General features: G+C 45.9%; 1 protein-coding gene across 3 annotated transcripts in view; it reads left to right on the top strand.

Annotated features, from left to right (window-relative positions):
* The first annotated feature begins 2,979 nt into the window (after window positions 1-2,979).
* LOC149347528 (uncharacterized) overlaps window positions 2,980-16,673 on the top strand; it is a 55,399-nt gene continuing 41,705 nt past the window's right edge. For 2 of the 3 annotated variants that reach the window (XM_089587177.1, XM_089587176.1), the window contains exons 1-5: window positions 2,980-3,246; window positions 4,171-4,337; window positions 5,076-5,159; window positions 8,196-8,315; window positions 12,097-12,186. In XM_089587177.1, coding sequence (XP_089443303.1) covers window positions 3,115-3,246; window positions 4,171-4,337; window positions 5,076-5,159; window positions 8,196-8,315; window positions 12,097-12,186 — 593 coding nt within the window. In that variant the 5' untranslated portion in view covers window positions 2,980-3,114. Of the gene's footprint in view, window positions 3,247-3,483; window positions 3,503-4,170; window positions 4,338-5,075; window positions 5,160-8,195; window positions 8,316-12,096; window positions 12,187-16,673 lie in introns of those variants that run through there. The other variant, XM_089587178.1, reaches the window with a different exon arrangement.

The raw sequence follows: 16,673 nt of genomic DNA, 5'->3' as shown, positions 1-16,673 counted from the left end.
AAACAGACTATCGATAGTATCGATAGTTTTTTTTTTGAAACTATCGATATTGTAAAAAAAGCTATCGATAGTGCTACTATCGATAGTGTTATCGATAGTTATAGTATCGATTCTACTATCGACAATAGAATCGATAGTGTTGCTATCGATAGCATTACTAGCGATAGTACCGCTATCGACAGTGAAACTGTCGATGGTAAGAGTATTAATGGTAACAATATTGATGTTACGCATTTGTTGGCCAGCGATATAACCAAAACATTTGAGATACCTGATTGGTTTCACGGTCTCATAAGGCTTAACGTCCAAAGAGACTCAAGCTATGAGGGATGCCGTAGTGGAGGTCTCCGGGTAAATTTCGACCAGCTGTGGTTCTTTAACACGCACAGGGACAGTTCGGAAAAATACTTCGAACAGCATCCGATGAAAGAAAAAGCACTGACACAGTTCGGAAAAATTCCTCGAACTGCATCCAATGAAAGAACGAACAGCACAAGTTGTGCTGGCTTACACGACACTACCGTGCACTGCAGACGTCGCCTTGCTGACGTAACCGCTGCAGAAATGCTTCTCGCAGACATGCTTCGCAGCCAGAACATTCGCACGCTAACATTTTATCCAGCAACTTTACGTGGAGAACGTCCGCAGACCTCGGTTACATGTAGGCCGCGAAAACGGGCGAGTCCTGTCAGTTACTCATACCATCACCTCCATACCACACGCGCGGGAAACCAAGTTTAGGATGCAGTGGGTACGCATGGTTGATTTTATAGAATCGATAGTACTATATACAACAAGTAGTATCGATACGGATCGATAGTACTGTCTGTAGAAGTATCGAAAGTAGTATCAATAGTACTATCGAAAGTATTAACTATCGATAGTTCTGAATCACTACTGTAAAGTAATTAGTTCATTAATTATAGGCGAACATGTCGAAATCGCGTCGGAATAGCGAGGACGTCGATATAGCCTCGGGAACGCTGTGACGTCACATCCATCATAAGTCGTCACGGCGTAGTGTCCTCTGCTTTCGCCTCTCAACACTTTAGTTGCTAAAGTGTGGATGGAGGACGGACACCTTCAAACCCGTTTACATTCACCTCTAAAGTCGAGTTGCTATTCTCGAACTATACCGGCCCCTGTCTGGCGCAGGGCTGCGACGCGCTTTCCTAGCGCCTTATCACCGTTTACATGAATTCGATGCGCTAAAAAGTTGATGCGGTGCGCTGCTGTCGCGTCATGTAAACGCGGCTACTGGCACGCTCACGATTCATGACGACATAAACTAACAGACGAGTGTTTGCTCTCCACTGAACTGAGAAGTTGAAGGAGGACAAAGGCAACAAAGGCCTGTATTCTTCCCTTTTCTGGTTAGATTCTTAACAAGCCGCCGCGGTAGCTCAGTGGTTACGGCGCTGCTGACCCGAAAGACGCGGGTCCGATCCCGGCCGCGGCGGTGGAATTTCGATGGAGGCGAAATTCTAGAGGCCCGTGTATACTGTGCGTTGTCAGTGCACGTTGGTCGAAATTTCCGGAGCCCTTTACTACGGCGTCCCTCATAGCCTTAGTCGCTTTGGGACATTAAACCCCCATAAACCAAACATGTTTTCATAGTACACTGCGAACCGAAATTATGCAGTGGCGAGTGCCCTTCAAAGAAGGCCCTCCAGCCAATGACGTCCCCCAGTTCTCACGACATCGCGGGCTAATCGCCTAGCGTGGCGCCGCAACTGAATGGCAGGTGCCTCTTAAATGGGATTAGCCTTGACATCATGACAATCGGTCGAAGCCATTAGCTGGAGCTGAGGGGCAATCGCCGTTGCGTTCTTTCTCTAAGAGGCGGAAAATAAAGTATTGAAACTTCAATACACGGTGCACCAGTTGCAAATATAAAAATAAATAGCTAAAATTTAAAATCCGCAGCCAACGATCATGAGCTGCCGTGGTGGCTCAGTGGTTACGGCGATCGGCTAGTGAGCCGGAGCACTCAGTTTCGAACCCGACCGCGGTGGCCGCGTTTGGATGGATACGTCTACTACAGCACCTCTTTGTTCTTTCACTCCCTCCTTCCTCCCTTCCCTCAAGGCGCGGTGCGGTGCCCACTCAGATGTCAGACAGTTCCTGCGTTGTTTATGTTCCTCAAAAACCAATTGTCCATTTTTTTTTATTTCTGTGAATGCGAAAAATCTCTCACACTTAGGTGTCTGTTAAGATCGTTTGATTTTCGCCGCTGGTAGTACCAAATTGGCACAGACACCTAACCTCAAGGTGGCTATTCAACCTAACAGAAGACATGCCCTGCACTTTTTTTTCCCGCGGGTGGAGAGAAAAATATTTTTGACAATAGTTCTGACATCGTGCTTTTTGACAACGTGCTCATTAAAAACATACACATGGTAGTTTAACCTCTGATATGTGCAATTATCGCTTTTTTTGCAGTTTTATGTGCATGTTAACCCTGGCTTTTGTATAACATCTCAATATCTTTTTTTTTTATTAATTTACTTCACCTCTATTTTTGCAGATCTGTGATAAAATGTGACCGTGTGTAATAGCAATTGATATCTTGTGTGTAATTTTTTTTTGTTCGGCTGTCACTGCTGCCTGCCGCCGGCTTCCAGGCCTCGTTAAGCTGTTACTACAGCTTTTTGCCTGGGAGACCGTCAACATTGTAAAAATGTTGAAAATAAAGGTGAATTGAATTGAATTGAAAAGTATTTTTGAATAACGCGCCACGGTCGTGATGCGTGTGTGTTTTTTCACCCTTTTCGCCCTTACCGTCACAATCCGTGATCTACGCGCTGATTCGTCTAAAAAAAATGTTACTGTGCATAAATTTGCCTTCCTCCAAGCTGTGCACACCTTAAAGCCTTAAAAGCATGGAGGAATGAAAACTTCTATGCTCTAGAGCGTAGGCTCTAGAGGGCCCCTTTTTGAGGGCGCCACATACCAACCCTTCGGCTTAGCCTGGCTTAGCTTTTCTTTGTGTTCCCGCTCCGTTTCTCAGTTTCTGCGCGCTTGCGGCGGAGGTGCGAAGGGTATCGAGGTGTGTTTGCGCGGTGTAGACTGCCGAGTTTATGCCGCAAGAAGTGGTTTGTGTTCTCGTTCGCGATGGGAGACATATTTTGTCTCATCATACTGGAAAGCGGCAGCAGACGGAAGCTCAAGCTTCAAACTGGGACTTACGACGAGCTGCTAGGGAGCCTGGCCGGTGTCGTCGAAGTAAACTCAAATAACACCCTGGTAGACCGATTCTCTTTTCCACCTTTTGTGTTCAGTCTCGGTGCGCATGGTGTTCACTCAGAGGCTCGGTGTTCCCTTGCGTGTTATTCCGCGAATGTCAGGTAATCTGAAGTAAATCGCTCGGTTCAGATCAGATTTTTGCGAGTTTGAAGGGCGCATGTGTTCCGAGACGCATGGTCCACGGTGGGTTCTAATGCCTGGCTTTCGGTCTCGAATGCTAGCAAGGCGCTGTGTGTGCGTGCGTGCGTGTTGCTAGGTGCAAAACAAAACAAAACGTTACTGCGGTTGACAACGAAAGTTATGAAGTGATATAAGATAGTGTCGGCTGTAGTTGAAAGTCCGGGAATTGGCTGAAAGTGATTTTTCTGCGGAGTGCGCAGTGAGACGTAGTACGTACAGTCTTTGTCAAAAGTAACCGGGCTGCATGTTTTGCTTCTAGCTTGAATAGTGGAGCCCTTGTGGCTTTCCTAAATATCAAAACGTGTTGGAATTTAAGAAGACCCCCAGTCCTCACCTTCAACGACTATTTCAGCTTCAGGGAAGCTCTAAGGGCTCCACAGTACGAGCTTGAAGCAAACCATGCAGCCTGGTTACTTTTGACAAAGACTACGTAAGACATTTGTTGATACGATCACTGAGGGCGGAAAAATAAAGGGCCCAGCATTTGTGCAGGCAGCTTTATATGGCTTGCAGAGACATGTTTTCTACCGAATGATCCAAATATTACTTTTCGGCAAACATATTTTTGGAATTCTGACCAAGTAGGTTTGCACAGCTAGCACCAGTGTTCATCCTTATACTAGACATTCCAACTATATATGGGCACCCTGGAGTCGTGCAGCTTATTCCTCCTGAACGCATTGTAACACATATATTGTACTGCGCAAATTGTGTGTTTAGAAACTGCATATCATTCTGTGACAGGTTCAGATATTTGACACTGACTTGGATGACTTTGTGGACCTCCTACCTGGCGACATAGTGCCAAACAAGGCAAAGTTACGTGTAATTCAGAAAACTGCCTCATGTTGCCCCACCTGCCTCACCCGAGGTGGTAATGCCATGCTCTCTAGTCCACTGCCTCAGTCTTCGTAAGTAATAATCTAGCACAGATTATGTCTGTGCATGTTTTTTTGCATGAAGGATGCCACATGAGTGGATGAGATTTGTGAATGCGTTTTAGTTTGCAAAGTAAAAATTTTAGAGGCTATAATTGCAAAGCATTTGAGTACTTTTTCATATCCATCTGGTAAAAGTGAACTTGTGCAGTTGCACTCCTGTGAGACTGCAATGCTAGGTAGGAAAATGACAAGTGTCAGTTCTTTTATATACGTATATGCCTATGATATTGTGTTTTAAAGGACTATATATACACGCCTAATTTTAGTTGCATGCTTTCTTCTTTCAAATGATGCGTTACATTAGAAACATGGATCACTTCGTAGTATTTGCCTATGACTGCTAAGTAATTTATAATTGATTTTCTCCTCTGATGGCTCTTTTGATGTAAGTTTCATCAACCGAAATGGCTGTGATGTGTAGTTCACATTTAGATCATGTGAGGTACGAAAAAAACCTGCAGTATAAATGCTGATACATAGTTTTAATCCAGTGCAACACTTAAACCAGCCTGTTTTAAGAACTGGGATGACAACAAATGATGTATCAGTAGTTATATTGCCTTTTTTTTGTGCCTCACTTAACCTTACTCTGAACTATGCATCTCAGCCATCGGTTGGTTGATGAAACCAAAACGGTGTTAAGAAGAAATTCAATTTTAAATTATTTTATGCGGTGTCGGTGAGTGGTGTTTCTGGCTACTTTTTCAGAGTTCAGATTGTCAGTGCATCATCCATGGCATTCTCTCAGCTTGTCCAGCAAAAAAGCCAGCAGCTTAGCATCCTTCCATCTAGGTAAGTTGGGGTAACATTAAAGGGCCCCTGAAAATCATTAACAAAGAATTATGAAAACACGATCCAAGTCTTCACTAACAAAGGAGCAGGAGGTTTCCGGTACACTAATTGCAAAAACTAGGCCTAAATGCAATACAGCCTAAACCGGGTGCACCGCAGCATTGGCAAGTGATGGAATAGTTCTGATTTTTGCTACAAATTTAAGATATGTGCTGCCTGCATAGTTTCTGCATGGGTGCATAGTTTTGCCATTCCTTGATGTTGAGAAAGTGTAATAATTTGCTTGTTTTAATTATCTGTTAATAGTATTCTTGTAAATTAATCAAGTTCTTTATATTTCTTTAATGTAAACATCACTCGCAAAGGAACTGTGGAAGCTTTTAACTTTTATGCAGTCTTTTCATAGCCTGGCTATTACAGGGTAATTGTGTCTTGTTCAGCCTAACAGCAGTGGAGATTGTGTAACGGAGATTTAAAATCTCAACATGGTTGTAGATATGCAATCAGCGTGATCTGTGATGTAGTGTTGGCAGGTAGAGTGTTTGTTCATTATGAAACTTAAGCTGAATGTGGCAATGCTATGGACTCAAGGAGGAAGTCGCAATAGCTCTCGCGGCCGCCGATCCAAAATCGAAAACGGTTATCACAGACTCTCGCCGAGCCTGTGAACATTATCTTGCAGGTGAAATATCACCTCTTGCCTCCCAAATTCTAAGACGCGCTCCCGCTGATCCAACTTGCACAAAAGTGATCTGGGCTCCTGGCCACCAGGGTCTACGAGGCAATGAGGCCGCTGATGCGGCCGCCTGAGCGCTCACACACCGGGCTCCTCATCCTAGCTCTCCTGGCTCAGAAGCTCATAAACCGCTTCTGTGGTTCCGCGAAATCCTAATTCATTATTGCGACAGCCACCGTCTCTACCCAGTACCTGCCAAGGGGCTGAGTAAGGCGGAGGAGCGAACTCTGCGGCGCCTGCAGACAGGAACTCTTCTCTGTCCTGCCATCGCCAAACACTTCGATTCGAACACAGATGGGCGCTGCCCACACTGTGGACAAATCTGCGATGTCTTTCACATGGTGTGGGCATGTACTCAGAATCCCCACCTTCCCCCAACCCTGGAGTCCCAAAGGGCTCCATACTGACTCCATACTGGAGTCCCAAAGGGCTCTAGTAAAGCGGGCGCGAGACAGGCCCTCGTTGTGCGGTGTCCCGGACTAAGGATGCCGACCATGCAGCAGGGTTTTCTGACCCTCAAACTCTCTTTGAGTATTAAAGTTTTTCACCACCACCACAGTAGTGGTCATGTACGTTTTGCTTTGGTGTTTTTCAAAGAGCCTGGTTGCTTGGGCATCAAATTTATTGCGAATTCCACTGGTCATTCTAGAGCAGGGTATCCAGTCTATACTGGAGCAGCTGAATCTGGCATAGAGCTAGGCATCCCTGATTGCATGTCAAAAAAACAATGGTGGTTTGGCAGGGAGCCTAGTGGAAAGTTGTAAGCCACAACTGATACCAAAAGTTAAGCCAAGGATGACCTCTCTGCTGCATTTTTGGTTTCAGAAATGCGTTGGGATGAAAAAGAACAGCTGTGTCCTGTGATTGTCTTCTAAAGTGTTTTACATTTTTCTGGGCCTTGTGGCAAAAAAAAGAAGAAAAATGGAGACTGTTTCAGAAAAGTGTGTGTACACACGTATATGCACGTACCTATTCATTCAAATGCTTGTCTGTTGATAAGTTTATGTAGCTTGAGCTGCTCACAAGGCATTTTAGAAAATATTTTAATAGACTTCTCTGACAGGACTTGAGTTCTCATTACTGCTGATCATCATCATCATCAACCTGACTACGCCCACTGCAGGGCTCTCCAATTAACCTTGTCCTTCGCCAGTTGCGGCCACCATATTCCCGCAAACTTCTTAATCTCATCCGCCCACCTAACTTTCTGCCGCCCCCTGCTACACATGCCTTCTCTTGGAACCCACTCCGTTACCCTTAAAGGTGCACTGAAGAGGAATCTGAACTTGTCTTTTTGCCGCGGGAACTCGATCTACACGTTCCTAGCATTCTTAGAAACTGCGACTTATTGCCCTGTATGGCCGATTTCCCAAATTAAATCGAATTAACGGCCGGCTCCCGCCATTTTTTTTAATTCTGCCTCGTACGGTGGGCGGAGTCGACCAACGCGTGTAGTGCCTTTCACCCAGTCCCGTGGCGGCTTGCCGCTCTGCCATCGGCGGAGTAATACGTAGTAGTCAGTAGTAGCAAATAGTCCGCGCGTATTTTTATTTCCGCGGGCTTATTTTGCGTCTATATTATCTGCGAATGAAACTATTTATTCATGGAAACCTAAAAAACAAAATAAAGCGAAAGCAAAGCCTCCACGGAGCTGGCTGAAAGGAACTTCACGCGTTGGTCGACTCCGCCCATCGTACGAGGCAGAATTAAAAAAAAAGGGCGGGAGCCGGACGTTAATTCGATTTAATTAAGGAAATCGGCCATACAGGGCAATAAGTTGCAGTTTCTAAGAATGCTAGGAACGTGTAGATCGAGTTCCCGCGGCAAAAAGACAAGTTCAGAATCCTCTTCAGTGCACCTTTAAGGACCAGTGGTTATCTTGCCTTCGCATTACATGCCCTGCCCAAGCCCACTTCCTCTTGATACCACTCTCCGAATTGATCATTGCTCTGACGTCACAGACGATGTAAACGAACGCACGAATTAATTTTATCCTACAATATCTTGGGACACTCTGGAAACGAGCAGATTTGGCACGGACATTCCAGAAGTCGCAGATTAGCGCTATTGCAATTCCACCCCAGTCTGACTTTGTTCAGTCGATCAAGAAAACGAGACGCCCCAAAATGGACAGTGAAACGCTGTGACCTGATCCAGATTAACCATTAAAACACCCAATCTTTGCTGCTAAGCAATAATAGCTTCTTCATATAGACCAGTGGCTTATGCCATTGGTTTTTATTGTGTATTCAACAGCCTGAGATTCTTCAACGGATGAACATTTTTCTCCATACCTACAGCACCTCAAGCTTGGCATTGTCAGGGGGGACATCAAGTGGCGAAGCTTCACTAGACGCACCTGATGCAGGAGATCAGGAGATGATCATCGACTATCCTGAAAGTAGTTCGGAACATACGACGTGAGTTTTTGCTTTGGCATATTGGCTTCATCGAACGCTTTGATACTGATATTTTGTGTTAGTATTTTGCTGTTGTGGATGTTCAAAGGCACACTAAGGACAAATTGAAGTAGGCCTTGTATTGCTGCCTAATGAAGAAGAGGCTTCTTTCACTGAGAACAGATACTTTATAAGCTAGAAAATGTCCCCCAGAAAATAAAATACCAGTATTCTCGCGGGTGGCTGTTTTCACTGGCAAACTGTGACGGCGTGAGTACACTGTTTTTCACGGATCTCTGAGGCTGGAACGCACCGTTGTCCATTTGAAGCCGACTGTCACAGAGTCCATAATGGTATCATCTTTTGTTATAAGTGTCATGAGTTGTAATCAAATGGCAGAAAAAGGAATGTTCTATGTTCAACTCTAAATTTCTCATTAATAATTATGTCTTTTGCTTGCGAAAAAGCATTAACAAAGTCGCAAAAAGCCATACAGTCGAATTTTACTGAAACAAAAAAAAATTGTATTAACCCACCAAGGACAACTGCAGCCAATTTCTCTGAGTAAAAATTCTCTGGTTCATTCGGGATACGTTAATGTTTTGTTCAGCAGCAAAAAAAAAAAGAAATGGCTGAGTGAATTTAATTTAAATATCATCCCGCCATTGATTCGAACTTGTAACTTCCACACTGAGAAGGACTGGTTGCCAGCATTTTGAAGTCAGTGGCAGGATTGCATGGCGTCTGGGATCAGCAAGAAAAATTTGATGCCGATGCACACAGTTTACTTGCATAATCGGGCAGTGATGATGACACCTGTATTTTATTTTATTTTTTCTAGCTTATTCAAGCTTTCTTTTCAGTGAGAATGTTCTCTTTGTCATTAGAATGTCCTAACCTGTCATTACAGGCCAGATTCAAATTGTCCTCAGTTTTTCAGAGAATGTTGACTGCAGAAAGGAGAATACTCGTAAGCTCTATGTGAGAATGCAGTAAAGTCTAAAGTTTTGTGGCTAGCTTTCTCATGTATTGCCCGCTGTCTCTCGTTTATCACTCATATATTTTCGGCTACTAGTTTAAAAGTTGTTTTTTGTCAAAGAACATCTAGTCATTATTTTGTACTCATCTTTTAATGAGACTATTCTACAGTCCAGTAATCATTCTGCAGGTTTGTTGGGCCTTTGTGTAAGTAGCTTCCTAGTAGAAATAATAAGTTATTAGAAGTGTTCAGAACAGTTTCAAACTGCTTGAATAAACAGCAGTTATAATGAGACTGCAGGTGATTACGGATCATTTTCTGAGCTAAGGTTATGGTTGTTTCTATTTAAAGTGTTGTAATTTTATTTCGGCTTTTTTACTTCCTTGTTTAAAAATTGCTGCAGTGAGTTTTTATCATAGCAGCTGGTGTAGAACAGGGGTGACATTCATTGTTGGCTCTTAGTAGAAGTAGTTAAGGGTTGTCAAGTCCTCAGTTTCACTATGGTTTAGAAGATGGCGAGTCCAGTCAATTCATGTATCTGATCTGCTTTCTGTTGGCCATATTACTTGCATGACACATGCCAGCATTCTATGGATTTGATATGTTTTTCTGTCAGATTACAGGCTTTTGTACACGAAGAGCGAACAGAAACAGCCTATATCTAGCACGCCAGGCGTTCTAAGTTAGGCTTTGCTCCTGAGCAGAGCATTTTTTTTAAGCTGTGAGAGCGACACTCAGTTGTCATGTTACAATCTTACATACGTGAATTGAGCGAAAGTTGGCTGTAGTTGCAAAACCCAGGGCCCACTTGCATGAAGCCTTTTCAAGTCTTAAAGCTCAGTCTAATCTTGATGGGATCTCAGCCAGTGAGTCTAGGCGTGGAGTCAGATTGCATGGTGCCTTCCAGCTACACTTCAAGGCATCTTTCACCTCAGCTGGCAGTTTTTGCAATTATGAAAACTTGTACCAGGGTACCCTCAGCTGCTTTTTGTTGATTTTCTAAAAGAGTTGGCAGCAAAGGACGCATTCGTTGTTCTCAGCTAGTCATAATAATGCTAGGGAGCAGACCACGTCGGTAGATTTGAACGTAGACCTTCGCATATCATTCCATTGGGGCAAGTAAAGAAATTGAATGCTCTACAAGGTGCTGCGTGACCAAAATATTTTTTTGTTTATTGAAATCCTCAAGCCTAAATGAATATTTGTCGAGTTAGGGAGCTGTTGTCCGTAGAATCTTTGTAGGCAGTGTTGGTTTGTCACGCTCCCGTGCAAGTGAACCACATATCAGTTGCCCACAGTTGCCTGGCACACAGCGGCAACAACTTTTCTCTGTGAGCGACCCCAAAGCAGTGAAATGATTACAGCACCAAGCGTTACCAATATGCTGGATGAATCACTGGAAAGCCACATAGCCAGGTGCTCGGTTTTCGTTCTGAATGCTTGTGCAGCAAGACACAACTTTTGTGCCAAGTTGCGCGTGGCATCATGGAAACCCATGGTGTTTGAGCGTTCCAAAACGGGCCATAGCGATTGTTAGTGCAGCACCAGTATCATTACAAAGGGAAGAGACGTAAATTCAGTTGCCTGTTTGCCTCCCATCATGCTATACGTGCTTATTGGCCGCCTTCAGCTGCTGTTTTCAGTTCAGCCACGGCTTGCTTAGTTTTTTCTTCCGTTTTCATTGGGTTGTGCATATTGAGTTTTTCTATAACGTCCGCCCAGGCTTGCACGTATTGATTTCTTTGCCGCGGCCAAATTGAATTTGTTAAATGAGGTCATGAATTTTTAGCTGAATATATAGACCAAATAAAGTTTTTTAATCCTCAGTCCGTTGCTGACTCGTAAGATGCTTGGTGAGCAGTTGCGAGGCTATGCTTGAAATTGAATGCGCAGTGCTGTTTGCATGAATCTCTCACTGGATGTTAAAGGGAAGCTGCATAGGTTTTAGAAATCAACGCGCTTAAGAGAGTCGAATGTGTGAAACTTGCAGGTAAAGCATGCGAAGTCTTTTTGGGCTAGCACTTGAAGTAGTGAAGTAATTGCCGATTAAAATCCGGACGCCCTTCAAGCTTCTCCGCAGCGCACAACGCCAAGTTGAGGGGCGCATGATGACGTCATCGAAGGTATCGGTACATATCCTACGCACAAACGCCTGCTTTGAAGGAAAAAAAAACAACGCCACCGAAGGCGAACCCTGCCGAGAGTTGTTTGGCAGCCTCTAACGAGTCAGGGCAGGGTGTGGCTGACGGCAGCTGTAATTTGAAATCATACCTTCCGTGGTGTCACGCTGAGTTTCCCCGCACTCCTCCGATGCATTGAGGAGAATCGCAAAATCCAATCGTCGATTACGTCACTATTTTAAATGCTAGTGCAAGAACACTTGGCATGCTTTACCTACAGCCTATATAGATTTGAATCCTTGAATATCGCAAAATTCTCAGAAAAGTGCTGCAGTTGCCCTTTAACAGCCAGCCATTGTGCAGTGCAAACATTGGTCACCACCACTAATTTCCTGCATGTTCATCGTTTCATCCCCTGTTTGTAATGACATTTCCTACAGCTCAGTCTTGCTATTTTATACCAGTGCTCAGCATCTGCTGAGAAATCCAGACTTGCTCTGGGTTTGAATGAATCCGGGTTCAGATTACGGCTGGGCAAGCAGGCCCGTGCTTCTTGTCATTGAAATCTTTTCTTTTATTGCATTTCTGTGGCGATTTTATTTCACTGCTGTTTTACAGCCAACTGCAACTCTTGCCCAGCTGTGCACGCACACAGCTTGCTTGCAGACATAAACGTGACGCTGCTTTAACTCTGTGGCCACAGTTTTTTCAGTGAAGAAGAACCTGAAGACGATGAAAGTGCTGGCTCGGCGATTGTAGATGACGAACGTGGATTAAGTGAAGATGCAGTCACGTAAGTGCATTTTCTTGAGTTCCTGTTTTTGTAGTTTTCTCATATGGTGTTGCTTTTGCTTGTGTGTCTGTTATTACTGTTCCTTATTTCATACTGTTTTATTGTACAGAGTCGATCACACTTGTCTAGAGTGCTCGAGCAGTGTGCTGGGGAGCCCATGAAGTTAAATCTTACCGCAGCTGCTTTGCTGGGGGTAAGAAAGCGCTGGTGCACATGTCTATTAGGCTTCTCCCCATCGCATGTATTATCAGTGAAATTCAATGACTTCTTTAGAATTTCGCATTATTTCCACCGGACAGCACCGCTCGAGTGCTGTAAACAAGTGTGATCGACTCTGTACATGATAACATTTGTGCATGGTTTTACACTACAGAGGAAAGTTTCAGTATTTTTGCCTAACGAACTGGGTTATGTGGTTTTTAATCCAAATTTGCCAATATTGTGCTTGGTGTGACGCTAGCTGTTGTCACAGATGTAAGGGCAGCGGCCTCCCTAGCAAACAAAAAACCTCTCAGAGACATCTAGCTAGACGTCGCTGAGACGTTTTTGGTTTGTTGGGTCCTTTGTCAAGCTTCCATTTAAGTACCTTTTTTACTGCCGAATCCTCATCAAAGGAAAATAAAGATCTTATTGATAGCCACTATTTGCAGGTAGTGCATACCACACTGTTTTCAAAAATGCTTAAGCAGACATTGTTATGTTGTAGAGTTACAAGCTGGATAGTTTGTTCATCTGTGTCTTTGGAACTGCGGCTTCTGTGCTAACAGAGACAGACAACAGTTCTTGTTGTCCAGAATCCTGTTTGTGTAATTGCAGGAGTAAGTGAAAGCAATATTTTAACTTTTTACTCTATTGAACAAGTCAGAGGAATGGTGTGTGTGACACTCGTATATGTAGGTGAAGCTTCACGGCGCATTTAAGCTTCATCCAACTTTAGCGCTACACACAAGATTGGATTTTCTCTCCTACTAACAGAATTGTGTTGGGTAACTTTGTGTTTTATAGCGATAGTTTTGTCTGCTGCATTTACCGGAAGTGCATGGTTGGGTGTTACACTGCTCCTGAGCACATCGACACAGGTGTTTTGGGTTTCATGGGGTCGCAGCGCTGAAAGGCTGTCAACATCGTAAGGAGCGCTGGTGTCTCACATCACGTGAAGTGCAGTGGTGGAACTGCTGCGCCAATTGCGCCAAACTGCGCCAAATGGGAAATCCTGCTACATGCTGCTACAAAATCGGTTTTTTGCTTACTTTTGCGCCACGCCTGCTCCGAAATATCTCTGAATAACTCCAACGCCGAGAACGAAACCGAAACTCATTTCCGTGAAACCAAAACTGATGTCTGCCGGCAGCCACATCGTCATCGCTGCATTTGACTTGGTTATAGACCAGATTTTTTTACCCTCGCACGCAGGCTGCGGGCGCGCTCCTACTCTCGACACCAGTCGCCATCTGTCGGCGCGCGCGGCCCGAGGGACTGCGGGTCGCGCCGCCGCCGCGCGTAGAACGCATGTTTACGTGTTCGCTTCGGTCGTTGTTGTGCTCCATCAGCTAACGTATGAGGGTGTGTGCTGTGCGTCACTACTCACATTTTCCCTCTTCCAGACAGTACTGCCGTTATCTTGTGCGCAGTTACTCGTTAACGTGACATTCGAGGGTAGTCGACCAGGTAGTGTACGGACTGGAAACCGGCACTTCTAAGCAGATTTCTGCGGTGTCATGTCGTTTGTTGTCGCCTTTTACGTGCGATATCTTCTATGATACTTTTATGCATCAGATTGTAGATCTATTGATTTGACTCAGTGGAGTAGTAACTGGATAGGCGAGCTGCAGACTGAAGGTTGTCCCGACGGAGCGCGTGTTTTCGATCACCAGTACGTGTTCGGCATCCTTGCGCTGAGCTTGCTCTTGTTCCCATTAAACACATTTCATGCACAGGATTGTAAGCACGACCGCTACCGATTTCAGCTGCTTTTTCCGCACGCATGTCAGAGGGATCTGGGGGGTAAAGGTTTATCTATAGTATCTTTCTGCTGTTGGTATACCTACACTAGTTTGGTTTGGTTTATTAATGCTTTACGTCCCAAAGCGACTCAGGCTATGAGGGACGCCGTAGTGAAGGGCTCCGGAAATTTCGACCACCTGGGGTTCTTTAACGTGCACTGACATCGCACAGTACACGGGCCTCTAGAATTTCGCCTCCATCGAAATTCGGCCGCCGCGGCCGGGATCGAACCCGCGTCTTTTGGGCCAGAGCCGAGCCGTAACCACTGAGCCACCGCAGCGGTTCGGTATCTACCTTATTCACAGGAAAATACTATGCGCGATTTCATTACATTTTCCACACTTAGCCAAACGGCTACGCAACGCTGTCACACGCGGCGAGAGCTCCTGAATAAAATAACGCGACTTCGGACGTCAGAATTAGTGAAAGCTAGATTAGCTGCTCATATTTATTCAAGCTTTGATAAATTAAGCGAAAGTACGTTTTTATGCACCAGGTTGCATAAACCTTGACAAAATTTGTTTTCTGTTGGCGCTGCGACTCAGTTGAGCTCACAGCGGTAATTTGTTGATAAACTGGCGCGGCGACAAGAAAGCCCTGTTTGTGGAGGGAGGGCTTTATGGCCGGCCGGCAGGAAGGAATAAGAGTGCATGGGAATTGGAACTGCATGCTAGCCGCACACCTAAAGCTTGATATTGAACAAAAAGTTTCTTTGCGGTGGAGCACCAAGACGGAATTCGATTAAGTACGAGCGCGTTCTAAGCGCCGGCACAATTAACCTGAATGTCAAGCTAAATGTCATTAAAACGCGTCAATGTTATCGCTCTGATAACGTAAATACTTCCTGCAACACAGCCACGCAGCGGAAGTATGCTCGACAATGTTTTTTTAGCGCCCGAAGCGCGGCTATATGCAGGCGCGGCCGCGGAACTGCCGCAGCCCCGCAGTCCCCAAAGAAACGCCCGCACCGCGGCGCGCCAGTCGGTGCAAAATGGCCGCGCCCAGGAGAGGCTCAAAAATCTGGTCCATAGGAAACCTGCAGTCAAAGTGTGAGGGCCAGACCACCTGGGCTTCAAGGGACCAGAGGTCCTCAATAGACTTCATACTGATGTCGCCGGGCCTGTACGGATGCCTGACGCGAATGGCTATCGACGAGGATGGGGCGTTTAGCTGTGGAAGCGACCATAACAGAATACATCTGGAGTTTGGTGGGAACGTCCGGACGTTAAGGCCTGTGGAGGAGAGACGGGTTTTCCTGTCTGACCGAGACGCCGAACAGCTGGCGGACGAGTTGGAAACTACACCAGCAGAAGACTATGAAGGATTGGTGGAACGGGTGCAGACAGTGCTTCGTAACAAGCGGCTTAGGGGTGATAAACGTGGCAGGCACACTCCCAAGCGTTGGTGGGACGGTGAGGCTCAAAGGGCAATCAGGGAAAGGAAGGAGGCGTGCCGGAAGCATCGACAGGCACTGAGAACAAAACAGCCTGAGCAAGCAATCCTGCATCTATGGGAGGAATATAGAGAGAAGGGGAAAGCAGCTAGGCTAATACAGCAGAAGATCCGTACATCGGACAGGAAGTTTTTGGATGAAATAAAGAGAAGCGGGCGGAACGCGCCTCGTACATTCTGGCGGCATGTGAGAAAGTTGTACGGCCGTACAACTCCGAAGCAGCAGTTACGCGACCCCCAATCTCTTCAACTGCTCTCACCTGAGGACAGCATGGAGCTGGTGGTAACGCAGGTAACATCAAAGTTCAGTAGCAGCAGTGGATTACCGGAAGAGGGGCCGGATCCGGAAATTGGACCGGGGCCGGACGTACGAGAATGGTTGGGACAAGTCGGGGATCAGGAGCTGAAGAACGTTATCGGGCGACTTTCAACTGATTCTGCGCCTGGCACCGATGACGTCCCAGCGTCGCTTCTCAAGAAGTTAGGCCCTGTTCAGCGACAGGCACTGAAAGAAACCCTGAGTACCTGCCTGGAGTCCGGAGAAATACCTGCGGGCTGGAAACTGGGAAGAATGTTGTTCCTGTACAAGGGCTCCGGCGACCGCAGTAGCTATGCGGCCTATAGACCGATCACGGTGAATCCTGTTTTATACAGGCTGTTCGCTAAAGTCCTGCGCAGACGGATTCAGGCATGGGCGGAGCGAGAAAAGGTGCTGGGCGAGTTGCAGCAGGGCTTTCGCCAGGGACGGCGGTTGGAGGACAACCTGTTCATCCTGACCCAGTGCATAGAACTCGCGGCAGGTCAGGGTAGAGAGTTGTGGGCGGCCTTCTTGGATGTGGAAAAGGCCTATGACTGCGTGGACCACAGGATCCTTTGGAATAGGCTGCGCCTCGAAGGACTGCCCGAAGAGGTAGTCTCCCGGCTGCGCGCACTCTACACAGACACTAAAGTTGTTGTGGAGTGGCAGGGCCTCCGGTCTCGCCCGATTGAGGTACAGCGGGGCCTTCGTCAGGGATGCCCACTCTCCCCTC

The sequence above is a fragment of the Amblyomma mixtum genome, chromosome 4, assembly GCF_055824585.1.
Source record: "Amblyomma mixtum isolate Tamu chromosome 4, ASM5582458v1, whole genome shotgun sequence".
NCBI classification, from domain to species: domain Eukaryota; kingdom Metazoa; phylum Arthropoda; class Arachnida; order Ixodida; family Ixodidae; genus Amblyomma; species Amblyomma mixtum.
The sequence above is the reverse complement of the archived record's forward strand: the minus strand, read 5'-3'. Positions and strand labels throughout refer to the sequence as shown.